Source organism: Canariomyces notabilis (genome assembly GCF_033297395.1).
Source record: "Canariomyces notabilis strain CBS 508.74 unplaced genomic scaffold N656scaffold_15, whole genome shotgun sequence".
Taxonomy (NCBI): domain Eukaryota; kingdom Fungi; phylum Ascomycota; class Sordariomycetes; order Sordariales; family Chaetomiaceae; genus Canariomyces; species Canariomyces notabilis.
In genome coordinates, this window is record NW_027041837.1 from 585,049 (window position 1) to 611,930 (window position 26,882).

Consider the following 26,882-nt stretch of genomic DNA (forward strand, 5'->3'; position numbering starts at 1 on the left):
GATTCATCTTAACTTCCTGTGTCTCTTGGAGAAAAGAACCTACCGGTAACAGAACGGCAGGAGCATGAACACGCATAGTGGGGCCGCCGGAGCGTACTGTATCTAAAGCACTCTTTTCCTCGATTGCAGTGATTTGTTGCTTGAAAGGAAAACCTCGTACTAATTGTCAGCAGGGCACCACTATCTCATGTCGCTTCGGCTTTCCGTACAAATTGAGAAGGCAGGGCAACACGAGACCGAGAGACAGCCGAGGCCAATAGCAAACAGGTCGCCGTCAATCGGGGCGTCGAAAGAGAGATCGGACGCCCCACGAAGATCCGACAGGGATTGGGAATAGGCAACTGAACGTTTCTGCTGTGTTGGTGCCATGTGCCTGTCCCTGTTCCTGTTCCTGCCAACCATGGTTTCTCAGCGCAAAGGTTGATAAAGTCCACGTCTGCTCTTGTTTGCAACTCTCATCACCGGTTCCTGTCGCATATATTGTATACTTGCCCAGCCTTTCTCATTGCACAATTTGCACTCATTTGCTCCATACACGATCAACAAAATAAAATCGACAGCATAGTGTTCCAACAAGGACACAGAACAGGTTGTGATGCCACCTCGAACCCGGAAATTCCTCAACGGCCCAGAGCCGTTAAAAGGGTACGATATACAAGATAGCAGTAACATCTGCGATTGAAAGTGCTAAGTTCTAACTGCTGTGTGCAGCCCGGATATTCCTTACCAGAATGAGCGGAAAAGCAATCCTGCCCTCAGAGGCCGTGTCCTCGTTGCGGCAGCATATTTGTGAGCACATGCCCCGGCTGAACAATTGACCAGCATGTGCTGACGGCAAGCATCAAGTATGGAGTGGTTCCGTTTCATACGGGAAGCCGTTTGGCACAACACCGGATTCGGGTCACTGAGGAAGATCATTGGTTACATCGAGACTTACGAGCCATGGTTCGAGCCACAGATAATTCCTTTGCCAGAGGTCGCTGAAGAAGCCAGCCAGGACGCAGCCACAGCGCCTGAAGCAGAGGAAGAGAAAAAGCCAGACCCTCCCATTGCGCATTATCCTAAAGCCGAATATTACTCCGTGGCCGACTACCGCAGGCTATTTCTGTCAGGCGCTCTCACGCCAACAGACGTTGCCGAGGCCTTGCTGCCCCTGATACGGCGGGACGTTCCTGGCCCCACCGAGCACTCCATTGCCTGGTTTGAGACGCAAGCCGACAGGGTCCTCGCCGCAGCACGCGAGTCGACTCAACGGTACAAGGAAGGGCGCTCCCTTGGGCCCCTGGACGGGGTGCCCACGGCGGTGAAGGACGAATACGACATTGAGGGCTACCGCACCTGCCTCGGGTCACGCAATACGTACACTTCCCCGGACGAGAAGCACACGACGTCGTGGTGCGTGCAGAAATTGGAAGCCGCCGGCGCAATCATCCTAGGTAAGCTCTCCATGCACGAGTTCGGCCTCGACACGACAGGCAACAACCCGATCTACGGCACCCCGCGCAACCCCCACAACCCCAACTACTACACCGGCGGCTCGTCTTCAGGCACCGCCTATGCCGTCAGTGCCGGGCTTATCCCTGTGGGCCTGGGTAGTGACGGAGGCGGGAGCATCCGAATACCGTCCAGCCTGTGCGGCGTGTTCGGGCTCAAGCCGACGCACGGTCGGCTCTCCTTCCGGCCCGGGCCGAACCACTGCGCCACCTGCGCCTGCCTGGGGCCGATCGCAGGGGACATTGGGTCGCTGGCGGCTCTCTTCCATATAATCTCTGACCCCCACCCGAGCTCGCCTTTCCCGCCGCTCCCTCGCCCCATGCGCCTAGGCAGCGGGCCCACGGCAACAGACCCCAAACTGCTCGGCATCCCGACAGACTGGTTCGCGCGCGCCACGCCGGCCATCCAAGCGCTCTGCAACAGCCTGATCAAGCGACTGGTCTCGGAGCATGGGTACCGCACGGTGCCCATCACAATCCCGTTCCTGCCCGAGGGCCAGCTGGCGCACGCCATGACGGTGCTGACCGACGCGGCCACGCTGCTTCCGGACACGCGCAACCTCACGCCGGCCAACCGCATCCTCCTCGCGCTGGGGCGCGTCACGCCCTCGACTGACTACCTCCTAGCCCAGAAACTGCGCCGGCTGCTCATGCAGCACCTCGCCTGGCTGTGGCAGGAGCACCCGGGCATGCTCATCATCACGCCCACCACGGCTTGCGAAGGGCTGCCCATCATGGCGGGTGACGCCGAGCTGCGCTTTGGGGTCAACGACGGCGACCGGACCTTGCAGAGCATGGAGTACGTCTGGCTGGCCAACTTTTGCGGGCTGCCCAGTCTGTCGGTGCCGGCCGGGTTTGTCCAGGGGCGAGGCGGTGATGTGCCTGTTGGCTTGATGGCCACCGCCGAGTGGTGCTCAGAGGATCAGCTCTTGCGGTTTGGGACCGTCGTGGAGGCGGTCGGGGCCGACAGGAGGAGACGGCCGAGGGCGTGGGTGGATGTTCTTGAGCGTGCGAAGGGGTTGATCGAGTAACTCGGAATCTTAGCTGATGGCAAGACTCAGGCCTACAAAATAAAGCTGCGCTTCGCTGACACTGGCTTTTATTTTGATTGGTTCCTTCATGTGTAAGATGGCGGTTACATGCAGAGAATCAGTCACAGTAGAGAAGGACAGGCGCTAAAGATACTTGAGGGTGATGGGCTGAGACTTTCCTGGTGGATTTCCATACCTACCATACCTAGGAATTATAACATAGAGGCTTGGTGTGGCTTGGAGTGTCTGCCTGGAGATCTGGCAGCATAGCTTCCCGCCAACGGTTTCCTGGTTGGTTCCGTTGCCAAAAGATTGGCGTGAATCATGCCGTCAATCCAGCCTGCCTCTGACACGGCTGACCTGGCTCGAGCCTGGTTAGCTTGCCACCACGCATGGAGAAAGTGAAAAAATTAAGAAAACAGCCCCTAGAGACTGGAGATCGGAGTCCATGACACAGCCGAAGCCTCCGAAATGGAACTTCCAAATTCATGCTTGCGGGCCATTATTACCGACCTTGTAAGCGAGTGATTCGTCAGGTTAACGGTTGAAGAGGGGAGTGGTTGCAAATAAGCCAGGAAATCATCCCTGGAAAAATGTTACTTCGAAGCCTGCCACTTTGACCTGAACAGACAGCAACATTAGCCGTCATGAATGCAATGGTAATAAGTCTGCCTGCCTGGCAGGTGCCAACGGGTCATCTGAAATCGCACACAGAAGTTGCGTGAAATTGTTAACGTTAATGTTGGGCTGGAAGCGAAGCGACAAAAAATCCCAGCACAAAGACTCCAACCCCTGACTCTACACGCCCCTTCCATGCACTTTTGCGTATCGCAACGGAAAAAGGAGTCACGGCCCCTGAGGCGTCCAGCACTCCGAGGTGGCTCCTTACATTAGGTTGTTAGCCTAACCGCCGCTAAATTGCGAAAGATCCTAAATGAAGACCATTCTACCCTAATTCAATGTTACGGTACTTGGTAACCTTGCACGTGACGGAGGTCGGTGTTGACTGCTGCGCTAATGCAAAGGAGGGAGATGCGCCTGATCTCGACCCTCAAGCCACAACCCCCCTGTCGCCCACCCAGACGCCCGCTGAATGACCAAGTGGGAGAGGAGAGAGCATCCTTGCAACCCATGCCATGCCTGTAATAGCCCATGCCCGTGCCTCCCAAACTTCCTACTGTACGCCATTTAGGACATTTTGTCCAACGTTATCGCCGTACCCCGGAGCACAGCAACGACGAGGCGGCACGTTAGCGGCACGAGGCCTGTCGCGAGATTTGATCCCGGTGGGAGTTGCTAGCGAAGCGCAACGAAACGAAACGAAACGCTCTCTCTGGCCAGAGCTAGGTGGCATTCGACGGCTTTGAACTCTCCCGCCAGCGATACATGGCACGCTGATAGGAACGCCCACCTCCTCGAACCTCCGATTCACTGTCCGTGATCGCCGGGCCCTCTCCGGGAACGTCGCAACATTGTCCGCCCAACGCCATCATCCAGTGTCCCCTCTCCAGCCGAGGTCTTCCTGCTCTTCGCCCATGGTAGATAGACGACACGTTGCCCGCCGCGCTCGACCCGCCAAAGTAGCAATTCAACGTGGTTCGTCTGGGGATCTAGCTCTCTCAGGGGCCCAACAACAGTGTCCTCGATGATGGTGCGTCATGAGTTCCCAGAGCCCTTGCTTTTGAGGCCCCTGTGCTCGGATCCCGGCTCCAGCTGCACATCCACGTCTGGACCTGAGAGTCCTCGTGCGTCCGGAACTGCGGCAGGCTGTGCATGGAGAAAAAAATATGGGTCCCTGTGGACCACGGATTGGAGTTTGGGCAACCGGCGACTAACACCTCTTCATCTGCAGACCTCGACCCGGCCCCGTGATGTTGGCGGCAGTTTCGCAAGCCGCCGCGGTCACGGCAGCCAACTGTCAATATCAGACCCCAGCCACCACGTCACCGAGGCGATAGGGACAATGTACGGCGAGGACGACGACTCGGGGGCCGAGGACATGAGGCCGCTGAGCTTCATCGCGTCTAAGCCGGAACAGCCGGCCGAGGAGCGTCTGCGGCTGATGCGCACCACATCAGATCAAACGAGCACCTCCATTCACGGCATGGCCCACGTAAACGGCATCAATGGCGGTAGCGGTCTCAAAAAAGCCCAAACGTTTCCTTTAGAGCCAGCCAAGTCTCCCCTTCCCCCACCGTCGCCGACAACTTCGCTTCGAGAAACCCAGGCATCCGCCTCAGCCTCACAATTTCCCTTAACAAACATCGATAATGCAAACGACATAGCCCAGGAATTGAGCAATCTACAAGCTTTACGGCGGATGTCGATGGATGTCGGCAACACTACCGACCCGGACCTTCTTCCTTTTTCAGGCGTGTCACTGATGGCGATTCCCTCAATTGCACCAAAAGGCGACGACGACGAGGCCGACCCTTCGCGATTGCTATGGGTGCCTGCCAGGGTACATCCAGAGCTTGAACCCACTGCCTTCAAAAATTTTCTCGAGAACCGAGTGCAGACGATGAAGCGGCGGTCTGGAGAGTCGTTTCTCTCGGTAGACGGGCTACAGCGGAATAATTCAGGTAGTTTGAGGAGAAAAAAGTCAATGCTTTCACGTCAGGTCAATACCAGCAGCGACGGCGTGGATGAATATGTTGACGGCGCTGAGAAGCTGGGTCGGCAACGGTCTCTAACTGACCACGCAACCCCGGAGCTTAGCCTCGACGAGCTAGTCAACGACCCTACAAAAGCTGTGCAAAAACTGGCACAAGAAACGACTGGGGAGGGTGACAGTCCGATTCTCCCGGTGGCCCCGGGCATGGGTCTCCGGCGTTCGACCAAAACGACTTATAGAAAAGGTGGCAGTCAGCGCTATGGTGAACGTGTACCCTTCTCCAAGCGTGTCACGGGCAGGCAGACCGAGAAGGAAAATACCGAGGAGGTTCCCCCAGTGCCGACATTGGATGCATCAATTGCGAAGCCCTTGATGAGGGTCAACTCGGAGCCGATAACGGAGAACTACTCGCGCCCTACTCGGACGGTAAGACGGCAGCAAAACTTCTCAAGAGAGACTCTTTCTTTGGGAATGGATGAGCAAGCCCAAGATGGCAGCGGCGATAATATTACATCCTCCTCTCCGTCACCGCAGTCACTTCCCGTCAGGTCCTCGTCCACATCGGCAGCACATGGCCCCGCCTCACCAATTCCCCAGATAGTTGAAACGCCGCCTGCCGAGGAAAGCCCACAAGCAGCCCGAGCATTCCCCGAGAGATCATCCTCACAAAAGACGTCACAGCAGGCGTTAACTGAGCAACCTCCTGTGGATGGTCCCCCAGCACGCTCAGCCAAGCGCCCAGGTCCAGGAAAACTGGTTCAGCCGCCAGCATCTGCGCCCAAGGCTAGCCTCAAGGAACGTGGCACACCGAACGAAAACGCCCTCAAGGAGATCAGCCACCCAACCGCGCTGCCTGGAAGCGGTGGCACCACTACTAGCAGTCTAACCATCATTCCTACGTTTGACACGATCGAAAGGAAGTTCGATAAAAGAGGGAAGGAGAAGGATGACAGCGACAGCATCTCGTCTCCGAAGTCAACTTCAAGTTGGAAATGGTTCAAGAGCGATGACAAGGATAAGAAGAAAAAGGAGAAGGAAAAAGAGAAGGAAAGAGAGGAGCAAGCCAGGAAGGCAAAGGGGAAGACGGGCGACAAGAGTCACGACAATGCGCGGCTGGATGTCCTCCAGAGCTCCATCGACAACGTGCCCAAAGGCCGCGAGAGCCTGCGCTTGGACCGTGACAGTATCGAGGTACCCCATGAGGAGCGAAAGAAGGAAACGAATCGGAAGTCAAGCGATAGCAAGAAGGAGAGGGAGGGGTTCTTTGGCGGCTTGTTTGGGGGATCCAAGAAGAAGAGTGATAAGGAGTCGAGTCACAAGAAGAAGGAACACCGGGCTCTCAGTCCCGAACCGCCACCGCGGCAGCTGCGCCCGGATATTGACTACCCCTGGACGAGGTTTCAAATCATAGAGGAACGGGCCATCTACCGCATGGCGCACATCAAGCTCGCCAACCCCCGCCGCTCACTACACAGCCAGGTACTTCTCAGCAACTTCATGTACTCGTACCTTGCCAAGGTCCAGGCTATGCACCCCGGGCTGCAGGTGCCTGCTTCGCCGCAGCAGAAGAGGCAGGAGGAGGAGCGGAAACGACGGGAAGCTGAGCAAGCACAGCTGCAAATGGAGCAAATGGCCCCGCAGGCTGCCCAAGATGGGAGCTTTGATTTTGAGTACCATCGAGTAAGTTTGGCCCATTACCATTCTCTAACCCCTATCCGCTAACTTGTCTCCACAGTCCGGCAACCAATATGGCGATGCTCCAATTCAGCACGACGGCAGTGTTCAGTACATAGACGACGCCCAGATCTTCGAGTACGAGCATGGCGGCGACCCGCAGCAGCACCACGGCGAGAACGGCGGTTACCATGCTCAGGATGGTTATCCCCCAGAGCAGCATGTTCCAATCCAGGGACAGGGGCCCGGGCAGAAGCACGCCCGGCAAGGCAGTGTTGGCGCTGGCCAGGGCAAACCCCAGCAGCAGCAGCAGCAGCAGCAGCAGCAGCAGGCGGGCTACTACTACGGCCGCGGCGACACCAAGCAGTTTGACGATGACGACGAGAACAGCGACATGTGGTAGCACCACTGGAATCCTTGTGTCATAGGATAGTTGACGTCTTCTCTCATTGCGGGGAGTTCATGAAGCAGGTCACTACGGCCTCGCTTCAGGGGCGTCATGGGTGATGGGTGCGAAGAGCGGTAATGCATAATTACCCACCTAAATGGTTTCAAGGTTCACAAAAACATCCCAGTGAAGGCAGAGACAGAGTCCGGCTTTGGCAGAGGACTGGATGAGGTTGGCCGATGGGGGGAGGTCCGATACATACTTATATATAGGGAAATAAGGTCGGCTGCAGCAAGCAGGCAGTCCTGTTGTACTAGCAGTCATGCAAGCATGGATTGAAAGCAAGCAAAGGAAGCAAGCGAGCGCATTCGGGTTAGGGCGTTTCAGGTATCACTCTTCGCTGTCACTGTTACTGTCACGGTCATGGTAGACTTTGTCAAAAGGTTTATTATAGCACCAGGACCAGCACTACGAACATGGATTATCATTGCTGCTACCGCCACTGCCACACGTCTTTGTGCTATCATACGAATTCCGGTGTTACATACATACTTTGGTCAGGATTAGGTATCATTTTGTCGTGAGGCGGCTTCTCTAGGAGTGGACGTTCGTATAACCTGGAAGTCTCTCAGGCGAGGGGCAATGATATCAAATGGGTGAAGCCCGCTGCTTTGAGCAGGACTGAGGGCTCTGTCCTGTGCTTCAGTTTTTACTTCAGCCCAACGCCCTTACATGTCCCTTGAATCGGGTATGACGAGGTTGCTAGATGATGGGTTACATTACCGTGGCTAGCCTCTGCGCCATCTTGTCTGCCCTCTTGTTGCTGGGTAGGTCAAGGCTGTGAAGGACGGCTAAGGGATGTCTGCAGTTTTGACAGGATCTTCCACAGCTGAGGTCATCAGCATGCTGGCTACGTTAAGCTTCTGTGCACATCAGGACGCGCTCATCTTGATGGAGGTCGTTGTACGGCCATGCCAATTTAGGTTTATTGCCCCCAGAAAGCTCTGGGTAGAACTCATCACCCTTTGACACCTGCCCAGGTGATTGAGGCTTTTGATCAAGGTCCGTCAAGGAGGCATCAGCCCAGGGTGTCTTTGGGATTGCTAGGCGTCCTTTCCATTCAGCGTAGGAACCTGGAAGACCTGTGCCTGATCAGTGGAAGGTGCTGTGGACTGCGTTAGCTTAGGTTGTTGTGGAAAGTCCGTCTAGTGAACAGCATCATTCCAGGCAGGCAGGGCACGGATGAGCACAGTTTAGCGCGACCTAACCTAAGGTGCCTTCTCAACCTTGGGCAATGGGAGGAATTAGCACCTCATTGCGTCTTTGTTCAACTCCCACTTTCCAACACCCATTGTGGCCCAGTTTTGGATCTCTTGCATCCCTCAACCAAGTAACCCTTTCCCCCGTTAGACCATCTCTCCCAACGTCTGCACCTGTGAGAGCATTTCGACAAAAGCCATCAAGATTCCGCGGACTCCTCACAGTTCTGAAAGTCAAAGGGAGTGAGGTGCAGGGTGGCCAACCTGGAAAGCACGCCCTGGCTTCCTAGACGCACAAGCTCACGGATACATGTTTGAGACTCCGATTCAACGGTCAGCGAGGGTACCATCTCAATATCCGTCTTGAAATCGTGGGGAGGCGTATCAACATGCGCCGTGGACCGTATGGAGGAGGCTGCGGGGCCTATGGAAGTGGATGGCGCCCTCCTCTCGGTTTGAGTCCTCCTGAAGCTGCTGTAAGTCAACTTTTTCAATGCCATTTCTTTCTGCTGCCTGCAAGTGCCTGCACAGGATCTTCGCGGGGCTGCGACTGCCCGGTGGGTCCGTGTTATTTGACAAAGGCGCTAAACCAAAAACGTCACCCAAACGGGCAACTCCCCTGCCGCGCAACTGGCTGAGCTGCCAGTGCACTTTGAACTCACTTTGGAAGTTTCTCAGCCATTCAGCAGATTCTTGAAGCTCGTGCAAGGGCGACTTTGAAAAACTTCAAATCCGACCGAATCACGAATTATCCCACGGCCCTTCTCCCCTCCGCTCATCAGCAGCGACCCGCTACCTTCTCGATTTTGTTCGCGTCACCTTACCGGGCGCTGTCCCTTTTCTTGATACCCATTCTGTCGCAACCAGCTTATTTGGTTTCTTACCTTCCATTGTTTTTCTCTCTATCGCCTGCGAGCATTGGCCGCCGCGCCTTTGGACATAGAGCCTCTTCTCTGCTGATCCACTGGTCACCTCCACTGCCCTCAGTCGCGTAACCTGTCTACCTGCGGGATGGCATCTGTGAGCTCCCTTTCAACAGCTTCACAATTTCTCCGTTGTTTAGTTTCTGGTTTCAGTACCTCTCCTGCGTTACCGTTGCTCGTTCTCGGTTGAGTCGGACCAGAGCTGCCACACGCGGTTTGATATGAGCTTGACCATGTTCTGCAACTACTTTTCTTGCAACTATATGCTAACACCAACTACGCATTCCAGCAGCCTCGTAATCCCTACAACCAGGGCTACCTGCCCAATGGCGGCGCACCTCACTCCGGCCCCGTTCCTGGGGCTGCCCCTCTGCTGCCGAACCAAGGTCGCATCATCCAGACAGGCCCTATTAGAGTTCTCTGCATTGCCGATGTTCGAGGTATGAGAAATCTGTGTGCCGATTTCCTTGTCTGTCAATAGTTTGCTGATGATGGTCCGACGCAGGCAACCTTCGGTCCCTCAACGAGCTTGCCAAATCCGCCCGCGCCGACTACATCATCCACACTGGCGATTTCGGCTTCTACGACGAGACGTCTCTCGAGCGCATCGCTGAGAAGTAAGTTGGTGTTATATGTACCTCATGGCACTTGCTGACAGTGGCGGCTATTGCAACAGGACCCTGAAGCATGTCGCGCAATACTCTCCGCTGATTTCCGAGGCAACGAAAAAGGCCATTGCGCAAGGGGTTCCCGGCCCTGTCAAGACCCGATTCCCGCCGAGCGAGCTTCCCCTCTCGGAGCTTCCCCTTCTCATCAGCGGCGAGCTGAAGTTGGAGGTCCCGGTGTACACTGTCTGGGGTGCATGCGAAGATGTGCGGGTGCTGGAGAAATTCCGGTCCAAGGAGTACAAGGTTCCCAACCTCTACATCATCGATGAGGCGCAGTCCATGCTGCTCGAAATCGGCGGTGTAAAGCTTCGCCTGCTTGGATTAGGTGGTGCCGTCGTCATGCACAAGCTGTTTGATAACGGTGAGGGGCGGACAACGATTGCCGGTGGCCAGGGAACCATGTGGACGACCCTGTTGCAAATGGGCGAGCTCGTTGACACCGCGAATCGCGTTTACGACCCGACTGAGACTCGCATCTTCATTACACACGCCTCGCCGGCTCGCGAGGGCATTCTGAACCAACTCTCGGTGACTCTCAAGGCAGACTTCTCTATTTCGGCAGGCCTCCACTTCCGATATGGAAGCTCTTACAACGAATTCAGCGTCAACCCTACCCTGGATCACTACCGCGGGAAGCTTGCGGCGTCGAAGGCGTCCTTCAACGATGTGTGGGAAACTGTAAAGGGAGAGGTCGAGCCGGCTATCCAGCAGAACGAGGCCCAGCAAAACCTGCTTAAGAATGCACTCGGAGTTGTTGAGAAGATGCCCACTACTGCTGCTGGCGGCAATCCGTTTGGTGGCGCAGCTGCCGGCCAATCGGCGGCTGCTCTTGGCCAAGTGGATGAGAGCGCTTTCAAGAACATGTGGAACTTTAACCTGGCGGATGCTGCCTTTGGTTGGCTGGTTCTGGAAATCCAGGACGGAAGAATTGGCACAGAGATGCGTGCTCAAGGTTTCAATTTCTCGCACCGCGGCGCAAAGCAACAAACCGGAGTTCCGTCTGTGCCCGTCACCGCTGGCACAAGCCCAGTCGGCACTGTGCCTCCTGCTGCGCCATCCGGAGCTACTCCCGCTCCCGCGGCAAGAGCTCCCCCCGCCCAGCCGGCCAAGTCGGCTTCTACGACACCTGCACCAGCCCAGGCCAAACCTCCCACCCCAGCCCCAGCCCCGGTACCTACCCCTTCGCCCGCGCCTAAGGAGGAGAAATCGTCGGCCAGTAACGGAGCTGGGAACGCGCCCGAGGCGGCTCCATCTCCCGCACCCAGGAATCCCGCGGACAACATCATTGGTCTGTTTGTCATGAATGCGCAGAGCGATGAGCAGGTCCGTGATCTCTTCGCCGATGAGGACAAGGCCAAGATCCTCAAGATCGAGAAGTGGGGCGCGAACAACAAAGTGGCACAATTCAAAACGACAGAAGATCGAGACGGTGCGATGGAGCGTCTTCCTGATGAAGTGAAGAACCGAGCCCCCGGCCAGGAAGACCGCTCAAAGCCGCTGGTGAAGATCTTCCAGCCGCCTGCCCGACAGTTCTCACGTGGCGGCGCTGGTAACTGGGGAAGCAGCCGGGTTGGAAGGGACGGCTCTAGCTCTCAGAGCGGATACCGGAGCGCTGGCGGCGGCGGTGGTGCTAGCGACAGCGAGGGTGCTGGTCGGCGCGGCGGCCGTGGCGGCGGCCGTGGCGGCCGGGGTGGGGAGCGCGGACGGGGGTCACGGGGACAGCGGGGCGGTATGAGGGGCGAGGGCGGAGGAGCCAGCCCGGCTGCGCCCGCGGATTCGTAATGGGATGGCCCTCATACAAGAAACCCAGCAGCGGATGGACAGACTCAAACACACCCTTCGAATTCCTACACGTGCTCACGTCATCACAACCATGGCCCACTTTCTATTGGGCCCACTTCCGATCAGGACTTTCAAACGCGAGCCCAGAAGCGCTTAGACTCCTCCACGAGCGTGCTTTGCTCTGATGATCCGACACCGTCCAACAAACCGCCCGACCGCACCTCTTTTCCAACCTTCGTGATACTTGATCCGGGGCCTGTTATTACTAGGGCCAACTGATCCTCCCCTTTTACCTTTTCTTCTTCCTTCTTCCGGAGAACCGAGGCGATGATGGCGGCTTGGCAGGGGTTTTGGGGGAAAGGGGAATCTGGCTTCTTTGTGCCTTAGCTTTTCTCTCTCAAATTAATTCAGTTCCTCAGGAGACAAGATATGGCGGTTCGGGAAAGAGCCGAAACGATGATATTGGGCTGCTTTGTGACCTAGAGTCGCGCAGGAACTTCTCATGAATGCAAAGGGAAGGACAGGGAACGAGACAGGCACGTACAGACGGCAGGCCGAGTTTCTAGTCAGACGTATTTAGAAATTCGTGTTTCCCAGTGTCTAGTCTCTTCTCTTCCTCTGTCTTGTGTGTATTTCGATGCTTGCTCTTGCTCCGTTGCGGTCCTTTGCTACGGCGGGATGGTTTGCTTAGGGAGTTTCGCTCTCCCAGGCATCACACACAACCCACTATCCCTTTCACTACCTTCCCCAGGCCTTTGCTTCAGCTACCTTACCCTCATTCTCATTGCCGATGCCCACACCGTCATGAGTGGCCAAGATTTTGGCGGACCAAGCGTCTGATGGGGACTGTGGTGACCGGCCATGTGCCCAAAGTGTTTAGTTCATCTGGGTTGGACTGGGGTTGGACTGAGGTTAGGCGGTGGATTCTCAGGTCAGTGCTTCTGCGTGGACTTGTGCTGCAATCTTGTGTGATGGGTGCAATGTGTTACATACTGCTGTGATGAGGTGCCATGTATGAGTGAAGTTGAGGGCACGAGAACAGGGAAAGTAGATGGTACTAGGCCGGCGGCCGGTATGCCCTATCTTTTGCCCAAGCAGGGCATGTCATCCACGTCCCTATCTATTTATCCATGATATACAGGTACAGGTACTAGTACAGACGCCTGGCTATTTACCTACTCTTACACTCCCCCGACGAACCCGTCCATTAGAACCCACCGGCCTCATGCCCGTGGCTTCATGCCCTTATGAATAGCCGCCACCCCGCCGGTGAGGTCCTCGTACCCGTCGCCGGCAACTACAAAACCAGCGTCAACAATCATGTCCCGAAACTCCTCCTGGCTCGGGAACCGCTCGATGCTCTCTACCAGGTACTGATAGCTGTCGCGGTCGGCGGCGACGAGCTGGCCGATGAGCGGGATGGCGCGGAACGACCACTCCTTGTACAGCGCGTTGAACAGCGGATGCTTGTCGGCCTTGCTGAACTCGAGGCAGGCGAACACCCCGCCGGGCTTGAGCACGCGCCGCGCCTCGCGCAGCGCCGCGGGTATGTTGCTGAAGTTGCGGATCCCGAAGGCTACTGTGTATAGGTCTACGCTGTTGGAGGGGATCGATGAGGTTGCCGTGGCCGGGTCGAAGAAGGCATGCTTGGTTGTTGCCTTTTCGGCGTCGCTGAGCGGCTGCAGCGGCCGTGTCCGCGTCAGGTCTTCGGCGTTGGCTTCGACGAAGGAGAGGGCGGCTTGCTGGCTCGCGGGCAGTGCGGAGGCGCGCTGCTTGCCCACTGTGAGCATGGCCCGGTTGATGTCGGACATGGTGACGCGCACAGAGGGGTTGTTGTTGAGCACGTGGGCCGTGTGCAGCATGCGGAAGGCAATGTCGCCCGTCCCGCCGGCTATGTCGAGGATGTGCTGCGATCCGCGGGGGTCGGGGCCCGCGGTGAGCGGAGAGAAGCCTGGGTTGAGAGAGGCGACGAAGTGGTCTCTGTAATGAGATATGGTTAGTTGGGTACTTTGTAATTTCGGCTGAGGTATGGAAACTGAGGATACGCACTTCCACACTCTGTGCCAACCAAACGACATCAGGTCGTTCATGCGGTCGTACGACTCTGCTACGCTGGTGAACACGCCAGCCACGCGCTCCCGCTTTTCACCCTCTGTCACTGTCTCAAAGCCAAAGTGTGTCGGCCTTGACGGGTCGGGAATCGCATATTCGGGGGTGGAGGAAGAAGAGGAAGATGATGAAGAATCCAAGCGTTGAGATGGTAGACTGGTAGAGAATAATCTCGTCAATTGAGATTTGTTCTGGGGATGTACTTGTACAATGGCACTCCGTATTGAAGGGAGTGCCCGTCTGAGAGCGCCTGGAGCTGCTGCCATAGTGAGTCCCTGACAGCACCAAAAGTAGACTCTGAGGAGGTGAGATCTGTAAAGGGTCGCGATCAGCTCATGCTAATGCAAGCAATGTTCAATCTGCATGTGATGAAAATCGGGTCGGCCCGGCAGAGTGTGGCTGCCATGTGTGGCTTGGCCTATGATGTCTTCAGAAGTTCAGCCTTGATTGCGGGGTCATTTTCGCCAAGATCGAAGGGAAGTGGGGTGATTGCTCGATAAGCACCACCTCTCCGAAAGCCCTTTCCTCAATCGTGGATTTTTTGTCTAACATGACGGGAATACGGGGAGCGACTGGCAACTTACGCACCGGGTTGTTAGACTTCGGTGTCCTGTGACGACCCGTGAGCCTGGTAATAGTGTTGTTTGACCCATTTAACCCCAAGAACGGCGAGGATGGCAGTGAGGCTCAAGACAATCAGCACGACGATGACAATCTGGCCTGAATCAGTCATGGTGTCGAGAGCGGTGGCTCACAGCAACTAGATTCAGTGGGGAGTATGAAAGGATTCGCAATTGGCGTTGCTAAGCTTGGAAAGATTGTTTGTGGTCGAGTTCGGTTCTGGAAATTGGCAGTACTGAATAGCTGTTCACGCGTCGCAAACAACATCTGCTCTGGCAACCGGATGGCCCCGGATGGCCGCGTCAACTGGTGCTTCCCCACGTCCCAAGTTTGCAAGACACCCCCAAGTCTCGATTCGACTCAAGTCAAATTCACCGCTCCATCCGCTCGCTATTTAACAAGGCTGTCCCTCCCACCCTCAAAATCGGCTAGGTCGTACTCATCTGGGTATCTCTCTAGCTGACTCTTTAGCTCGCTCATCTGCTTCTTCAGATCCGGTGTCAACTGTTCGTACACGTCCTCAAACATGGTCCGGAGTGGTGGCTTCTTCTCCTTTTCGGCCTCGGAAAACGCCTTGAGAATGTCCCGCCTGATGCTGTCACGCGCTTCCTTCTCCTTATTCTCATCCCAGCAACCCCGGGCCTCCATCCACTTGCGCAGCCTGGCAATCGGATTGTCCCGCCGCTTCCAGTCCTCTACCTCAACCCTCGCTCGGTAGGCAAACGAGTCGTCCGACGTGCTGTGGTGGCTAACCCGGTACGTCATGGCCTCAATCAAAACAGGCTTCCCACCGTCTTGCAATGCTAGCTCGCGCGCCTTCTTGGTCGCTTCGCGGACCGCCCAAAAGTCGTTTCCGTCCACGCGAATGGTCTCGATACCGTAGCCAAGGCCGCGACTAGCGATGCCATCACCACGGTACTGCTCCAGCGTTGGTGTAGAGATCGCATACCCATTGTTGCGGCAGATGAAGATGACCGGGCAAGATCTTGTAGCTGCAATGTTCAAGGCGGCGTGGAAGTCACCTTCGCTAGCCGCGCCTTCGCCAAAGTACACCGCAACCACCCTCGGCGGCACACTGGGGTCTTGCATCCTCTGTATCTTGAGCGCATACGCAGCCCCCGAAGCCTGCGGTAGCTGCGTCGCAAGAGGCGACGAGATGGTATGCTGCCACGAATAGTCAGCTATGCCGTTCATTGAATCAATGCGACAGATCACGCGATAGACCACGTACAATGTTCAATTCCCTGCTGCCGTAGTGCACGGGCATGTTCCTGCCCTTCCCAGGATCCTTGCGATTGGCAAACAACTGGTTCATAAAGTCATTCAGCGTAAACCCTCGCTGTTTAAACACGCCTTGCTCGCGGTACTGGCAAAATATGACGTCCTCTTTAGCCAGCGCCGACGCCGTCGCCACCGACACGGCCTCCTCCCCGGCTGATACCATATAAAAGCTCAGGCGGCCCTGGCGCTGGGCGTCAAACATGATCAGGTCCATGATGGACACGGCGAGCATGTCGCGGTACAACTTGACCACCTCGTCGTCGCTGAGGTCGGGCGAAAAAGAAGGATCCACGACGACACCGTGCTGGTCGACGATGCGATACGTCGGCAGGGCGGGGTACGTCGACGGCTGCTCGAAGCGCATCGTGTTGCTGAAGGCCGACTTGAGCGCGCCGGGGAACATGACGTGCTTCGAGTCGGGCCGCTGCGAGATGGACGAGCCATGTCTGGGGTGCTGGTGTTCTGCTGGGGAGGCTGGGAGAGACACTGGCGGCGTCGCCTGTATTTGTAAGAGGAGTGGTGTCTGTCGCGAGCGCAGGAGCGTCCGATGCGTTCGGGAAAGACACGCTCGCTTCATTGTGTCCCGTTCTGGTGATGTCGCTGCAAGTGTCAGGTTGGTGACCAAGGGATCATGGCTTCAGATCGCCGGCAATTCAAGTTTGGAGGTCCTTGGACATGGAAGGAACTCGAAGTGAAGTCAGCTGGGCCGGGATTGACGTCGATTGTGCCGATACAAGCCGCCATGTTGTCACCGCGGCCTTGGCACTTAAACATTTCAGGGGTAAGTCGCCCAAGGCCCAGGTCGGTGACTCGGCAAGTGCTTGCCCGAGTGAATGTTTCGCAACACGCAGTTGAGCTTCCAAGGGAAGACGAGGCAAGCTCGTCAAAACTCTACTTTTTGCACACAAGAAGCCAGGTTATACTTTTGATCATGATCAACTTCATTGGGCTCGACGGGTACTGTACCCTGTACCCCGCATTTTGTAAACCTGGGTCCATCTCTCGGACATGTTGGCTGACCGCGACGGACGTCGAGACCACTCTTAGAAAATCCGGCAGGCTTATGTCTGGGAGGATACGACACACGTACCTATTTGTTCTAACCGCCAACTTTGGATGCTGACTCGGGGGAGTTCGCTTGGACAGGCCCACGCTCTATGGCTTGGATTTCGTGCCGTAGAACAAGCTCAACTGTCCGTATGCTGGACCTGGAGCACAGGCTGAACCAGATAGAAACCTTAGAAGAGCAGTTTTTGCTATAGTTACGTTTGTAAGTAGGTACCTAGAAAGCTAGGGTATCTAAGTACCTAAGGAAGCAATGGTTGAGAACAGGACGAGCCCTTGGGGTACCCACCATGAGTCTCAGGTTGGCGACTGGTCTTCTACATTATTTACATGATTAGGAACCTATATCGCTCTTATAGTGGGATTCACAGCCAGATCAACATTAGGTACTTTGACTTGCTATATACCGATATCTTCGTGCCGTCCATATCATGACCAAATCCAACAGGGACCCATTCGCAGTAAAGTAATGTAGTTCATAGATAGCTAGGGAGCCTTAAGCGACAAGAAGTCCTAATCCTTCACCATGTCGTCTCCCAGATAGTAGTGTATAGGGGTGGGAAGGAGAGCGGCGAGGGCCATTTCATCCGATGTCGACGCGCCACGGGGTATATGATCCAGTTCCAACGCGGTAATTTCCAAGTTAGACTCACCACGGGGCCGACGTGGTCGAGCGGAATGAGGCGCGCCACTCAACCACCTAACTATGAAATCGTTCTGCACGGTTTCGTAGGCCCGGGAGGTCGGTGGTTCGAACCACTGTCTGGTCTAGATTCAACATCTATTGTCCATCTGTCAGGCGGATTGAACTCTCGATACCTTCCGGGCTGAGCTTTATGCCGGTTTATTCTCCTGGAAATTTTTTATTCATCTTGCCCCCTTAGCAAAGAGTTAGGCTCCAAGGTAAATGGGTTTGTTGACTTTATGTTATAGTGTGTGCTTATTCTAGGTATTGGGTGGTCATATGGTGTTATGTGACAAAGATTCCGAATGTTAGGACGTTTGAAATTGGATTCGTATAATATGATTTTGGACAACGAGATCGATTACAGAGCAAGTAGGTACTCACTCTAGTACACTTTGTTCATTTTGTTGTTGCTGAGTTAACCAGAAGTCCAGAAGACCATGATCTCCGCTAGGTATCATCAACTTTAACAGCCTGAGGACAGCGCCGTCGTACATATTGGACGAAAAATGGTGATGGAACGGAATGGGGTATGTTTTGAATACCAAGCAGGCTGCAGGAGACGCCAATATAACAACGGAGAAAGAAAACAGCAGCGCCGCTTGGAGACAGACCGGGTGTAAGGTAGGCTTGCAATGCGTACATGGTACCTAATACGAATCACTGGATGGACTGTAGATTTAGAGGCTCCTCGCCATTCGCATCCAGTCCGAGTCCTCTTTCAAACGTTCCCAGTTTCAACTTCATATCAAGATAAGCATCAGTGGTTTACTTATCTATTTCCCAGACACAACTCAACCGACGAGCCCGACGATGCCGTGTCTATACCTACTCAGAAGAGGGGTGTGAACCTACCTGCTAATACGTTGACATAGCCATGGTACACATATGGGGAGGTGCGCCTCATATGCCCCTGTCACCAGCTCGACGTCGCCATGTTCAAGTGTCTGATGAATGGGGTGCTGAGTCCGTCACTTCTTCCCTCCCTTCTAAGATCCAAGTTCTACGAGCATGAGTTCATTCTTCAATTGAAGTTCAATACGGGAGACTCAGTCTATTTAAAGCCCACTATTGTGCTTAGCTTGATAATCGGGCATGGCCAAGTCTGATTGTGCTGTTTGACCGCAACAAGTTGTTTGGCTTTAGAGTCGTTAGTCACGCCTTGATGGTTCCGGTATGGCATTTGTATTGTACCACGGGCATAGGTAGATAGGTACGGAGTACAGGTAATTGCCATATACAGGTGGTATAGCAACCAACCCAATAAGTCCAAACTAGGTTCACTGTCATCCTAATCAGGCGAGTGCTGTAGATGTCGCCTTGAGAGATTCTAGACTACTTGGCAAGGTTTGAAACTGAGTGTTCAGAGGAAGCCCTCCCACAAGTCTTCACTGCAAGCATCTCAGGTATACTACTGGGAGTTTGGTGGACCGAAGTGCTTCAGTTACTACTTACCTATTCAAAGCATGAGCAGTCAGGATCTTAGGTCTGGTACTTCATCGCTTGTACTTGACTGGAAGGCTAGCCCCTTGTTCGAGAACCCGATAGCGTTGTCCACAGGCCTCACCAGATGTACGCTGTAGATCTCAGCTCACTTTCAGTTTCTGTACGGATCGTAACTTGATGATATCGGATAAAATCAACAAACTTCCTGGCACCTTGTGACTCCGTATCACCTTGCCTGGTAGGCCACAGGTGACCTGCCATGTCGAGTCTTTGACTCTTTGGCAATCTGCAGATGGTGAGATTGATAACAAGCAGCGTGTGCAACGAACAGAGACCGCCCCATTGACATGGTTTTTTGTGGCAAAAGAGGGTTGAATTGAGTGTAGCTACTTCGATCAGATACTGGAATGGAGTCATGGACTGCTCTCATCGTTACCACTTCCAATACTTTTCATAAATCGGGAAATCGGGAATCGTGAGAGCACGATAAGGATTGACATTAGATAAAGGGGGCTCGGCGCGTTGTGCATTTATCTTCATTGGATGGTCTGTGCACCCAAGCCTGTGCCAACCCCGAAGCCAGTCAGCCAGTGGATTCGCCAGCCTCAGCCGAAGCCGGCACAGGGATCTTAATTGGGAGAGAGCCGCCAACGAGAGCGCACTGACATCAAACCAACGGGTCCCAGGGTGTACAGTCCAACGCACCATCGGCCTCAGCATTTCGAGTCGTCGAAGCATCTCCACCAAGGTCAACCACCTCTGCCTGATCAGGTCCGCCATCCATCCATTCGAGCAGTCTTCCCGCACTGTAGCCGCCATCAGCCACCGCGACGGCGTCCGCAATCGATCCATGAGCGAACATTTTCTCCATCTAGCACGCCATCTTCCATCCGAACCGCCGCCCGCAAGCCGCCTTCCCATGGCGTAATCCATGGCAGAACGACGCTCTGCAAACCTGCGGTCCAGATCGGCTCTCGATAACGATCCAGCGCGCCTGCCTCCGTCATCATCTCCGGCCGCAACTGCCTTCTCTCCACCACCTCACGATTCTCCCAACAAAACAGCCCCTACTGGTACCATTATTGGTAGTGCATCCGACCATCCTCACATTTCCCCTCCTGCAAGGTACGGACGCCCTGCTTCAACTCTTCCCTGGTCCTCTATTTTCCTTTCGCTACTTCCATCTCCCTTTGGTGGCTTGTGCGGGTAGCCCAGAAGAAACCGACACATGCCGTGCACCCAACTTCACTTTGTCGATCCCGTCTCTGCTGCCGACGAGTCCGAGGCCCGCCTCTGCGTGAAACGACGACAAGTGGGAGACGACAAACGAAGAAAAGAAAGCAACCCGCCCCGCTGCTATGGTCTGGTCGATGGCCGTTGATGTGTGATCGAGTTGTTGCACATGAAAGGAAGTCGAGGCCTGGTTCAGGGTGATCGTACTCCACAGGCTTCCTTCACCAGTTCCCGTTGGCAGCCACAAAACCTCCACACAACATCGGACCGCAACCTCCTTCACAACTGCCAGCAAATCTTCTTCAGTTACCCATCGAGCCATCCTTCTCACTTATCCTCCAAACTTTCCATTCTCTTCCACCTATTGCAACGGACCGCATGCCGTGCTCATCTTGATCACAAATATTTACTCATGTCGTCCAGGGTCACCCGCTCGTCCGCCCGTCAAGCAGCGAGCCAAGCAGCCTCATCAATCCCGTCCGCCGCCTCGCTTCCTCCGGCAGCGGCTCCACCGACCACCACCCAAGGCTCGAGCACGCGGAAACGCAGAGCCGCCGATACTAGCCCCGTCCCCGCCGACGCCGGGTCGCCTGCTCCATCTCGCAGGTCCAAAAGACAACGTGTAGATAAGACCCCGCCACAAGCCCAACCTCCTCCGGTGCCAGCTTCTGCTACGGCTTCAGCGGTGCCCCGTAGGAAGCGAAAGGGCCTTGCGACTATGTCGAGCCCAGAGTTCGTTGGATTCAATTACCATCGCTGCCAGACAGGGTCGGATGCTAACAAGTGCTACAGGACGCGCGCAGCTCCTGCCAACCCTTCGGAAAACCCGTCCTCAGCGTCGTCCAGCCGGCGATCCAGCCGAAACAAGAAGCATGGCCAGGGTCGAGGTACGTCACAGCCGCATCACCTGCATTATAACCAGAGACTTGGCTGACCTTGTATCCAAGATGACTCAGCCGTTCCGGCTGCCAGCTCGAGCCGGCGATCGAAACGTGGTGGCAATAGCGATGCTCAAGACCAGGACGTCGTGATGAGTGGTACCGATGAACATGAGAAAGCCTCAGCTCCTCCGCCGCCGCCTCCTCCCGAGGACAGATTCCCGGACGACGACGATAGTGACGACAACGACGACGACGACGACGACGACGAGCCCCTGCACCATTATGACGAAGACGATGATGTGGATCCGTTTAGCGCCTTCGGAGGCCCGGGCGGACCGTCGCATGGTCTTAGCAATACCCTCCGAACTCTGACCGGGATGGTTTCGAGCATGTCTTCGAGGCTTAAGGAGACCCTAAACAGCCTCCGACAGAAGGATGATCCCACGATGCAGCTCATCGCGCTGCAGGAGCTCTCGGAAATCCTGCTGGTGTCTAACGAAGATAACCTCTCTGGCCACTTCTCGCCAGACGCATTTGTCAAGGAGCTGGTGTCACTGATGCAGCCAAACGAGCTGACGGGAGAGGAGAACCCGGAAATCATGCTGTTGGCGTGCCGCTGCCTTGCCAACCTTATGGAAGCTTTACCGGCCAGCACAGCCAACGTCGTCTACGGATCTGCCGTGCCTATTCTGTGCCAGAAACTCCTTGAAATCTCCTTCATCGACCTTGCCGAGCAAGCCCTCAGTACATTGGAGAAGATATCACTCGAGTACCCCGGCAGCATCGTCCGTGAAGGCGGCCTTAATGCGTGTCTCTCCTACTTGGAATTCTTTGCGACCAGCACCCAGCGAGTCGCCGTCACCACGGCCGCCAATTGTTGCCGCAACCTCGACATCGAGAATTTCCCTGTCGTTCGAGATGTCATGCCGATTCTGCTCAACGTTCTGGGGAGTAATGACCAACGAGTTGTTGAACAAGCGTCGCTTTGCGTCACCCGCATTGTCGAGAGCTTCAAGTCGCACCCTCGCAAGCTGGAGGAGCTCGTGAGCGTCGACCTGCTGAAGGCTATTCTCCGCCTTCTCTTGCCGGGCACCACCAATTTAATTGGACCTCATATCCATACCCAATTCCTCAGGGTGCTCGCCTTTATCGCCCACGCAAGCCCTCGTTTGTCGGCCGAGCTCTTCAAGATGAACGTGGTAGAGACCCTGTATCAGATCCTGACAGGCGTCTCCCCCCCGAGCGGCACCGATGATCTCGCCTCCAAGCTTGACAGCGTTCTCATCATGCAGGCCCTGATCCACCGGCCCAGGGAACAGATCATTGAGACGCTGAATTTCATCTGTGAACTCCTGCCGAACCTGCCAAAATCGGCCGATCCCGTGACTGGCCACTTTTTTGACATGGCTTTAGCAGAGCCGATAACCCCATCGTCGCACGGCTCTCGCCGGAAGACTACCAACGAGAAACGTATGGAACTCTTGGAGGGTTGCAAAGATGAAGTTCGGCGCTTTTCCATGATTCTTTTCCCCACTCTTACAGATGCGTACTCGAGTACTGTCAACTTGAATGTCCGCCAAAAGGTCTTGACCGCTCAGCTCAAGATGCTGTCCAACTTGGACGAAGCGATCCTGGTTGATGCTCTGAAACCTGTTCCTTACGCCTCCTTCTTGGCTTCCATTCTTTCTCAGCAAGATCACCCTTCCTTGGTCATGTTTGCCATTCAAGCCACAGAGCTACTGATGAACCGCTTGGGCAATGTGTACCGGTATCAGCTCTACCGAGAGGGTGTCATTGCGGAGATCACCAAGCTGGCGACCCAAGAGCCGGAGCCCGAAGCGAAAATCCCGGATAAGCAACCTACAGAGCCCGCCGGCGGACCAGAAACAGAGGCTGAACAGGAATCTGACAACCGGTCCTCTGCTGAGCCTGCCGAGAGCCACTCTGACGAGGACGGCTCTGGTGCCGAGGACGAAGGAAATGAAGAAAATGAGGACGACGATGACGACCGTTCTCACCGTTCCTGGGATGATGACGACGATAACGAAGACCATGAGGACGATAATGAGGACGACGAGAACCGGGACGATATGTCAGGTTCACCCGTCAGCTCCGAGGGGTCCACAATGTCTATGGTTGGCCCTCCGGGGCGTTTCCCCTCGGACTTGCTGTCCATGAAGACGAGGATTGCACAGGCTGCCAAGAAATTCTTGGAGGTGCACGAGACAGAGAAGGAAGGGAAGGTGATGAAGAAAAAGGCAACCGAGATCCTTGCCAATCTCTCAGCCTTGGCGAACGACATCGAAAACTTCTACCTTCACCGCACCGCGTCGAACCTTGCGCCCCGGAGCGGCGTTGAGCTCTTCAGAGAGCTGGCATCTTACTTCGACTCGGACGTGTTGGAGAGTGTTACCAGCGCCGAGCTGCTTGCCTCTGGTGTAGTCCGTGTTCTCGAGCAGGTCTTCAGTAACCCGGATGACCAACTCGCAGTTGCGGCGCAATCAGCATTTCTCCAGGTTTTTATGGGATATACCGTCAAGTCGAAGCCCAAAACTGCCACAGCCGATTCCCCGGCTACCCCCCTCAGTGTGCTAATTCACAAGCTCCAAGACTTGCTAAGCAGATCTGAGCACTTCGAAGTCATTACCGTACATCATCATTCATTCGATGGCAATCGGAACAGCGCGGCATCCATGCTCGCAAAGCAGATTCGCCTCAGGCTGGTAGCTGATGATGATTCTGGCATTCCTCGGCACTATCGTAACATTATGGTGTCGATCCATGCCATCACAACCTTCAAGTCTTTGGAAGACTACCTGAGGCCGCGAATCAGTCTCTCTGAGCGGCCACGCGGATCTAGAACATCTAGAGAAGCCGTTTCAAGAGCCTTGGCTGCTATGGCCAGCTCAGGGCTCCCGATGAGCGCGGCAGCCGCCAGACTGATGGAGCAAGCGCTGCCGCCGTCCGGCCACTCAAGCACAGGTCCTCCACCGCCGCCGCCTCCTCCCGCTGGCTCTTCCCAGCCGTCTAGCTCACGGTCAACGCGGAGGTCGAAGTCCAAATCGCAGCCTCGAAGTGAGCCTCCTGCTACGCCTGAAGCCCCTTCGAGGGATAAAACTGCGTTACGCCGGTCTACACGCCGGCAAACAGCGTCGGAGGACGCGCCGTCTCGCCCGCCTCCCGACGATGATGACGACCTTGAGGACGCACTCGAATGCGCGGATGAGAAGCCAATATCAGATAACGAGGAGGCTGGCGAAGATAGCGCCCTCGACATGGTGCGCAGTTTGGACGAGTCTATGACCGACACGCCGACACCAGATCCCTCTGCAGTGAATTTGGAGGTTGCAGCCGGAGGCAGGATCACGGCACGCAAAGAGGACGGAACCCGCGTGCCGACGCCATCCCAGAGCCGCCCGGCAACTTCGCTCCCTAGTCGATCTAGCGCATTAACCGCCGCATTGCAAGGATCGCCGACACCCTCTACGTCATCGCGGCCGCAAATGTCTTACGCTGCAGCCATTCAATCTGTGCCGCAAGATTGGCACATTGAGTTCAGCATTGATGGTAAGGTCATTCCAAACGAAACGACCATTTATCGGGCTGTCCACAATTCCGTGATGACGGGTGATGATCATTTTAGCCGGAACATCTGGTCGGCCGTGCATACTGTTAAGTTTTGGCGTGCGGCTGGTCCTCCTCCCCCCGAGTCCACTGTAGCGTTTGGCAGTACGACAGAAGCGGGACTCGAGGCTGAAGATGGTGGTGCTCCCGGATCCCTGTCCAAGTTTCCCACTACGGCATCTATTCTTCGCCTGCTCAAGAAGCTGCACGATCTCAACGCAAATATTGACGATGTTCTTGTTGAGAACAAAGAGACTCTCAAGGTCAACGTTGAGCCGCTGTCACAATTCGTCAACACCAAGCTCACTGCCAAGCTGAACCGGCAGTTGGAGGAGCCGTTGATTGTGGCAAGCAACTGCCTCCCGAGCTGGAGCGAGGATTTGGCAAGGCTGTACCCGTTCCTGTTCCCCTTTGAGACGCGCCATCTCTTCTTGCAATCCACGTCGTTTGGCTATGCCAGATCTATGAGCCGCTGGCAGAATGCCCAGTCCCAGGAGGAGGCTCGGAGAGACCGCCGGGACGAGAGGCCGTTCCTTGGCCGTCTACAACGGCAGAAGGTTCGCATCGCCCGTGCCAAGATTCTCGAATCAGCCATTAAGGTGATGGAACTCTACGGCGCCTCGCAGAGCATCCTCGAAGTCGAGTACTTTGACGAGGTTGGTACCGGGTTGGGCCCTACGCTCGAGTTCTACTCGACCGTTTCCAAGGAGTTCTGCAAGAAAAAATTGCGACTCTGGCGTGACAACGATCCCAATGGGGACGGCGAGTTTATCTCTGGGCCCAATGGGCTGTTTCCCCGGCCCCTCAGTGAGGAGTTTGCGAAATCGGAGGAAGGCGAAAAGATCCTTCAGCTTTTCAAGATGCTAGGCAAGTTTGTCGCGCGGTCGATGATCGACTCTCGCATCATTGATCTCAATTTCAACCCGATATTCTTCCGCATAGGCAACGAGTCCGCCGCTGTGCGCCCGTCCCTCGGAGCAGTTAGGTCGGTTGACCCTGTCGTGGCGAGGTCGTTGATGACCATCAAGAAGTTTGCCCTGGCGAAGAAAGAGATCGACGAGGACCCGAACCGCAGCCCAGCGCAGAAGGTGGTCGATACGGCCAACATCGTGGTCGACAAGATTTCGATTGACGATCTGTATCTCGACTTCACCTTGCCTGGCTACCCAGAGATTGAGCTGGTCCCCAACGGGTCCCAGATCAGGCTGACCATCGACAATGTTGATCTCTACTTGGAAAGGGTTATTGATATGACTCTGGGGAGCGGCGTTCGGCGACAAGTGGACGCGTTCCGGGCCGGCTTCTCTCAAGTGTTCCCCTACTCGGCATTGAGCGCCTTCACGCCGGATGAGCTCTGCACGCTCTTTGGGCGAGTGGAGGAGGATTGGTCTCTAGAGAGTAAGCAACTCTTCGTCTTTATATTTCTTGTGCGTGCTGCTAACAGTCTTATAGCACTCATGGACTCGATCAAGGCCGATCACGGGTATAACATGGACAGCAAGAGTGTCAAGAATTTGTTGCAGACCATGAGCGAGCTCACTCCGAGCCAGCGACGCGACTTCTTGCAGTTTACAACGGGAAGCCCGAAGCTTCCTATTGGTGGTATGTTTTCTTCCCTTGCGGCAAGCTAGTTGATGGATAACGACTAATGCGACCAAAATAGGATTCAAAAGCCTCACGCCCATGTTCACGGTGGTGTGCAAGCCTAGCGAGGCACCTTACACGTCGGACGATTACCTCCCCAGCGTCATGACCTGTGTCAACTACCTCAAGTTGCCTGATTACTCCAGCATTGATATCTTGAAGCAGCGGCTCTTCACTGCCATCAAGGAAGGCCAAGGAGCGTTCCACTTGTCTTGAGGCGAGAGCTAGAGTGGGCTATGGTTGTAGGTTCATGTACTTGTTGCGATTGGCTTGCGTCCGTATCCAGTCTCACCCTTGACAAGGATGGATAGCACGGACGGCGCGGTGGTGATTCGAGGAATCTTTACGCCGGGGAAAAGTTCAGGGTGCATGATCGATGATTTCTGGTCCCTGCTTTGCTTTGAGGTGGAGGAAATGGGGAAGATCGATGGGAAGGAGCCTGATGATGAGTCCTGCAACCC

At 55.3% G+C, this 26,882-nt stretch overlaps 6 protein-coding genes across 6 annotated transcripts; 4 read left to right on the plus strand and 2 right to left on the minus strand.

The window, feature by feature from the left end:
• The first annotated feature begins 760 nt into the window (after positions 1-760).
• Positions 761-2,684, plus strand: N656DRAFT_755785 (amidase signature enzyme). Its single transcript, XM_064813106.1, has one exon. It carries the CDS (start codon positions 848-850, stop codon positions 2,522-2,524), a length of 1,677 nt encoding a protein of 558 aa, XP_064669025.1. The 5' UTR covers positions 761-847; the 3' UTR covers positions 2,525-2,684.
• A 1,803-nt stretch (positions 2,685-4,487) lies between these two features.
• N656DRAFT_711941 (uncharacterized protein) lies at positions 4,488-7,215 on the plus strand (the record flags this gene model as incomplete). Its single annotated transcript, XM_064811776.1, has 2 exons — positions 4,488-6,818; positions 6,874-7,215. 2 exons carry the CDS (start codon positions 4,488-4,490, stop codon positions 7,213-7,215), a joined length of 2,673 nt encoding a protein of 890 aa, XP_064669026.1.
• A 1,996-nt stretch (positions 7,216-9,211) lies between these two features.
• Positions 9,212-12,252, plus strand: N656DRAFT_163289 (uncharacterized protein). Its single transcript, XM_064808712.1, has 4 exons — positions 9,212-9,479; positions 9,675-9,822; positions 9,888-9,999; positions 10,059-12,252. Exons 1-4 carry the CDS (start codon positions 9,471-9,473, stop codon positions 11,830-11,832), a joined length of 2,043 nt encoding a protein of 680 aa, XP_064669027.1. The 5' UTR covers positions 9,212-9,470; the 3' UTR covers positions 11,833-12,252.
• An 803-nt stretch (positions 12,253-13,055) lies between these two features.
• On the minus strand, positions 13,056-14,207 carry N656DRAFT_711992 (ubiquinone/menaquinone; the record flags this gene model as incomplete). Its single annotated transcript, XM_064811781.1, has 2 exons — positions 13,056-13,812; positions 13,882-14,207. 2 exons carry the CDS (start codon positions 14,205-14,207, stop codon positions 13,056-13,058), a joined length of 1,083 nt encoding a protein of 360 aa, XP_064669028.1.
• Positions 14,208-14,952: 745 nt separating this feature from the next.
• Positions 14,953-16,587, minus strand: N656DRAFT_790537 (thiamine diphosphate-binding protein; the record flags this gene model as incomplete). The annotated part of the gene is made up of 3 exons (XM_064816898.1): positions 14,953-15,726; positions 15,794-16,308; positions 16,530-16,587. The coding sequence occupies 3 exons, from the start codon at positions 16,585-16,587 to the stop codon at positions 14,953-14,955; spliced, it is 1,347 nt and encodes a 448-aa protein (XP_064669029.1).
• A 4,097-nt stretch (positions 16,588-20,684) lies between these two features.
• N656DRAFT_799296 (uncharacterized protein) lies at positions 20,685-26,637 on the plus strand (the record flags this gene model as incomplete). The annotated part of the gene is made up of 5 exons (XM_064817853.1): positions 20,685-21,004; positions 21,065-21,159; positions 21,220-26,175; positions 26,230-26,379; positions 26,441-26,637. The coding sequence occupies 5 exons, from the start codon at positions 20,685-20,687 to the stop codon at positions 26,635-26,637; spliced, it is 5,718 nt and encodes a 1,905-aa protein (XP_064669030.1).
• Between the last annotated feature and the right edge of the window lie 245 nt (positions 26,638-26,882).

Excerpts from the sequence above, each read along its gene's own strand:
- N656DRAFT_755785 (XM_064813106.1), top strand. The coding sequence starts at position 848 with ATGGAGTGGTTCCGTTTCATACGGGAAGCCGTTTGGCACAACACCGGA.
- N656DRAFT_163289 (XM_064808712.1), top strand. Across the intron at positions 9,823-9,887 it reads CTGCATTGCCGATGTTCGAG|GCAACCTTCGGTCCCTCAAC; the intron begins GTATGAGAAATC and ends GGTCCGACGCAG. Across the intron at positions 10,000-10,058 it reads CTCGAGCGCATCGCTGAGAA|GACCCTGAAGCATGTCGCGC; the intron begins GTAAGTTGGTGT and ends CTATTGCAACAG.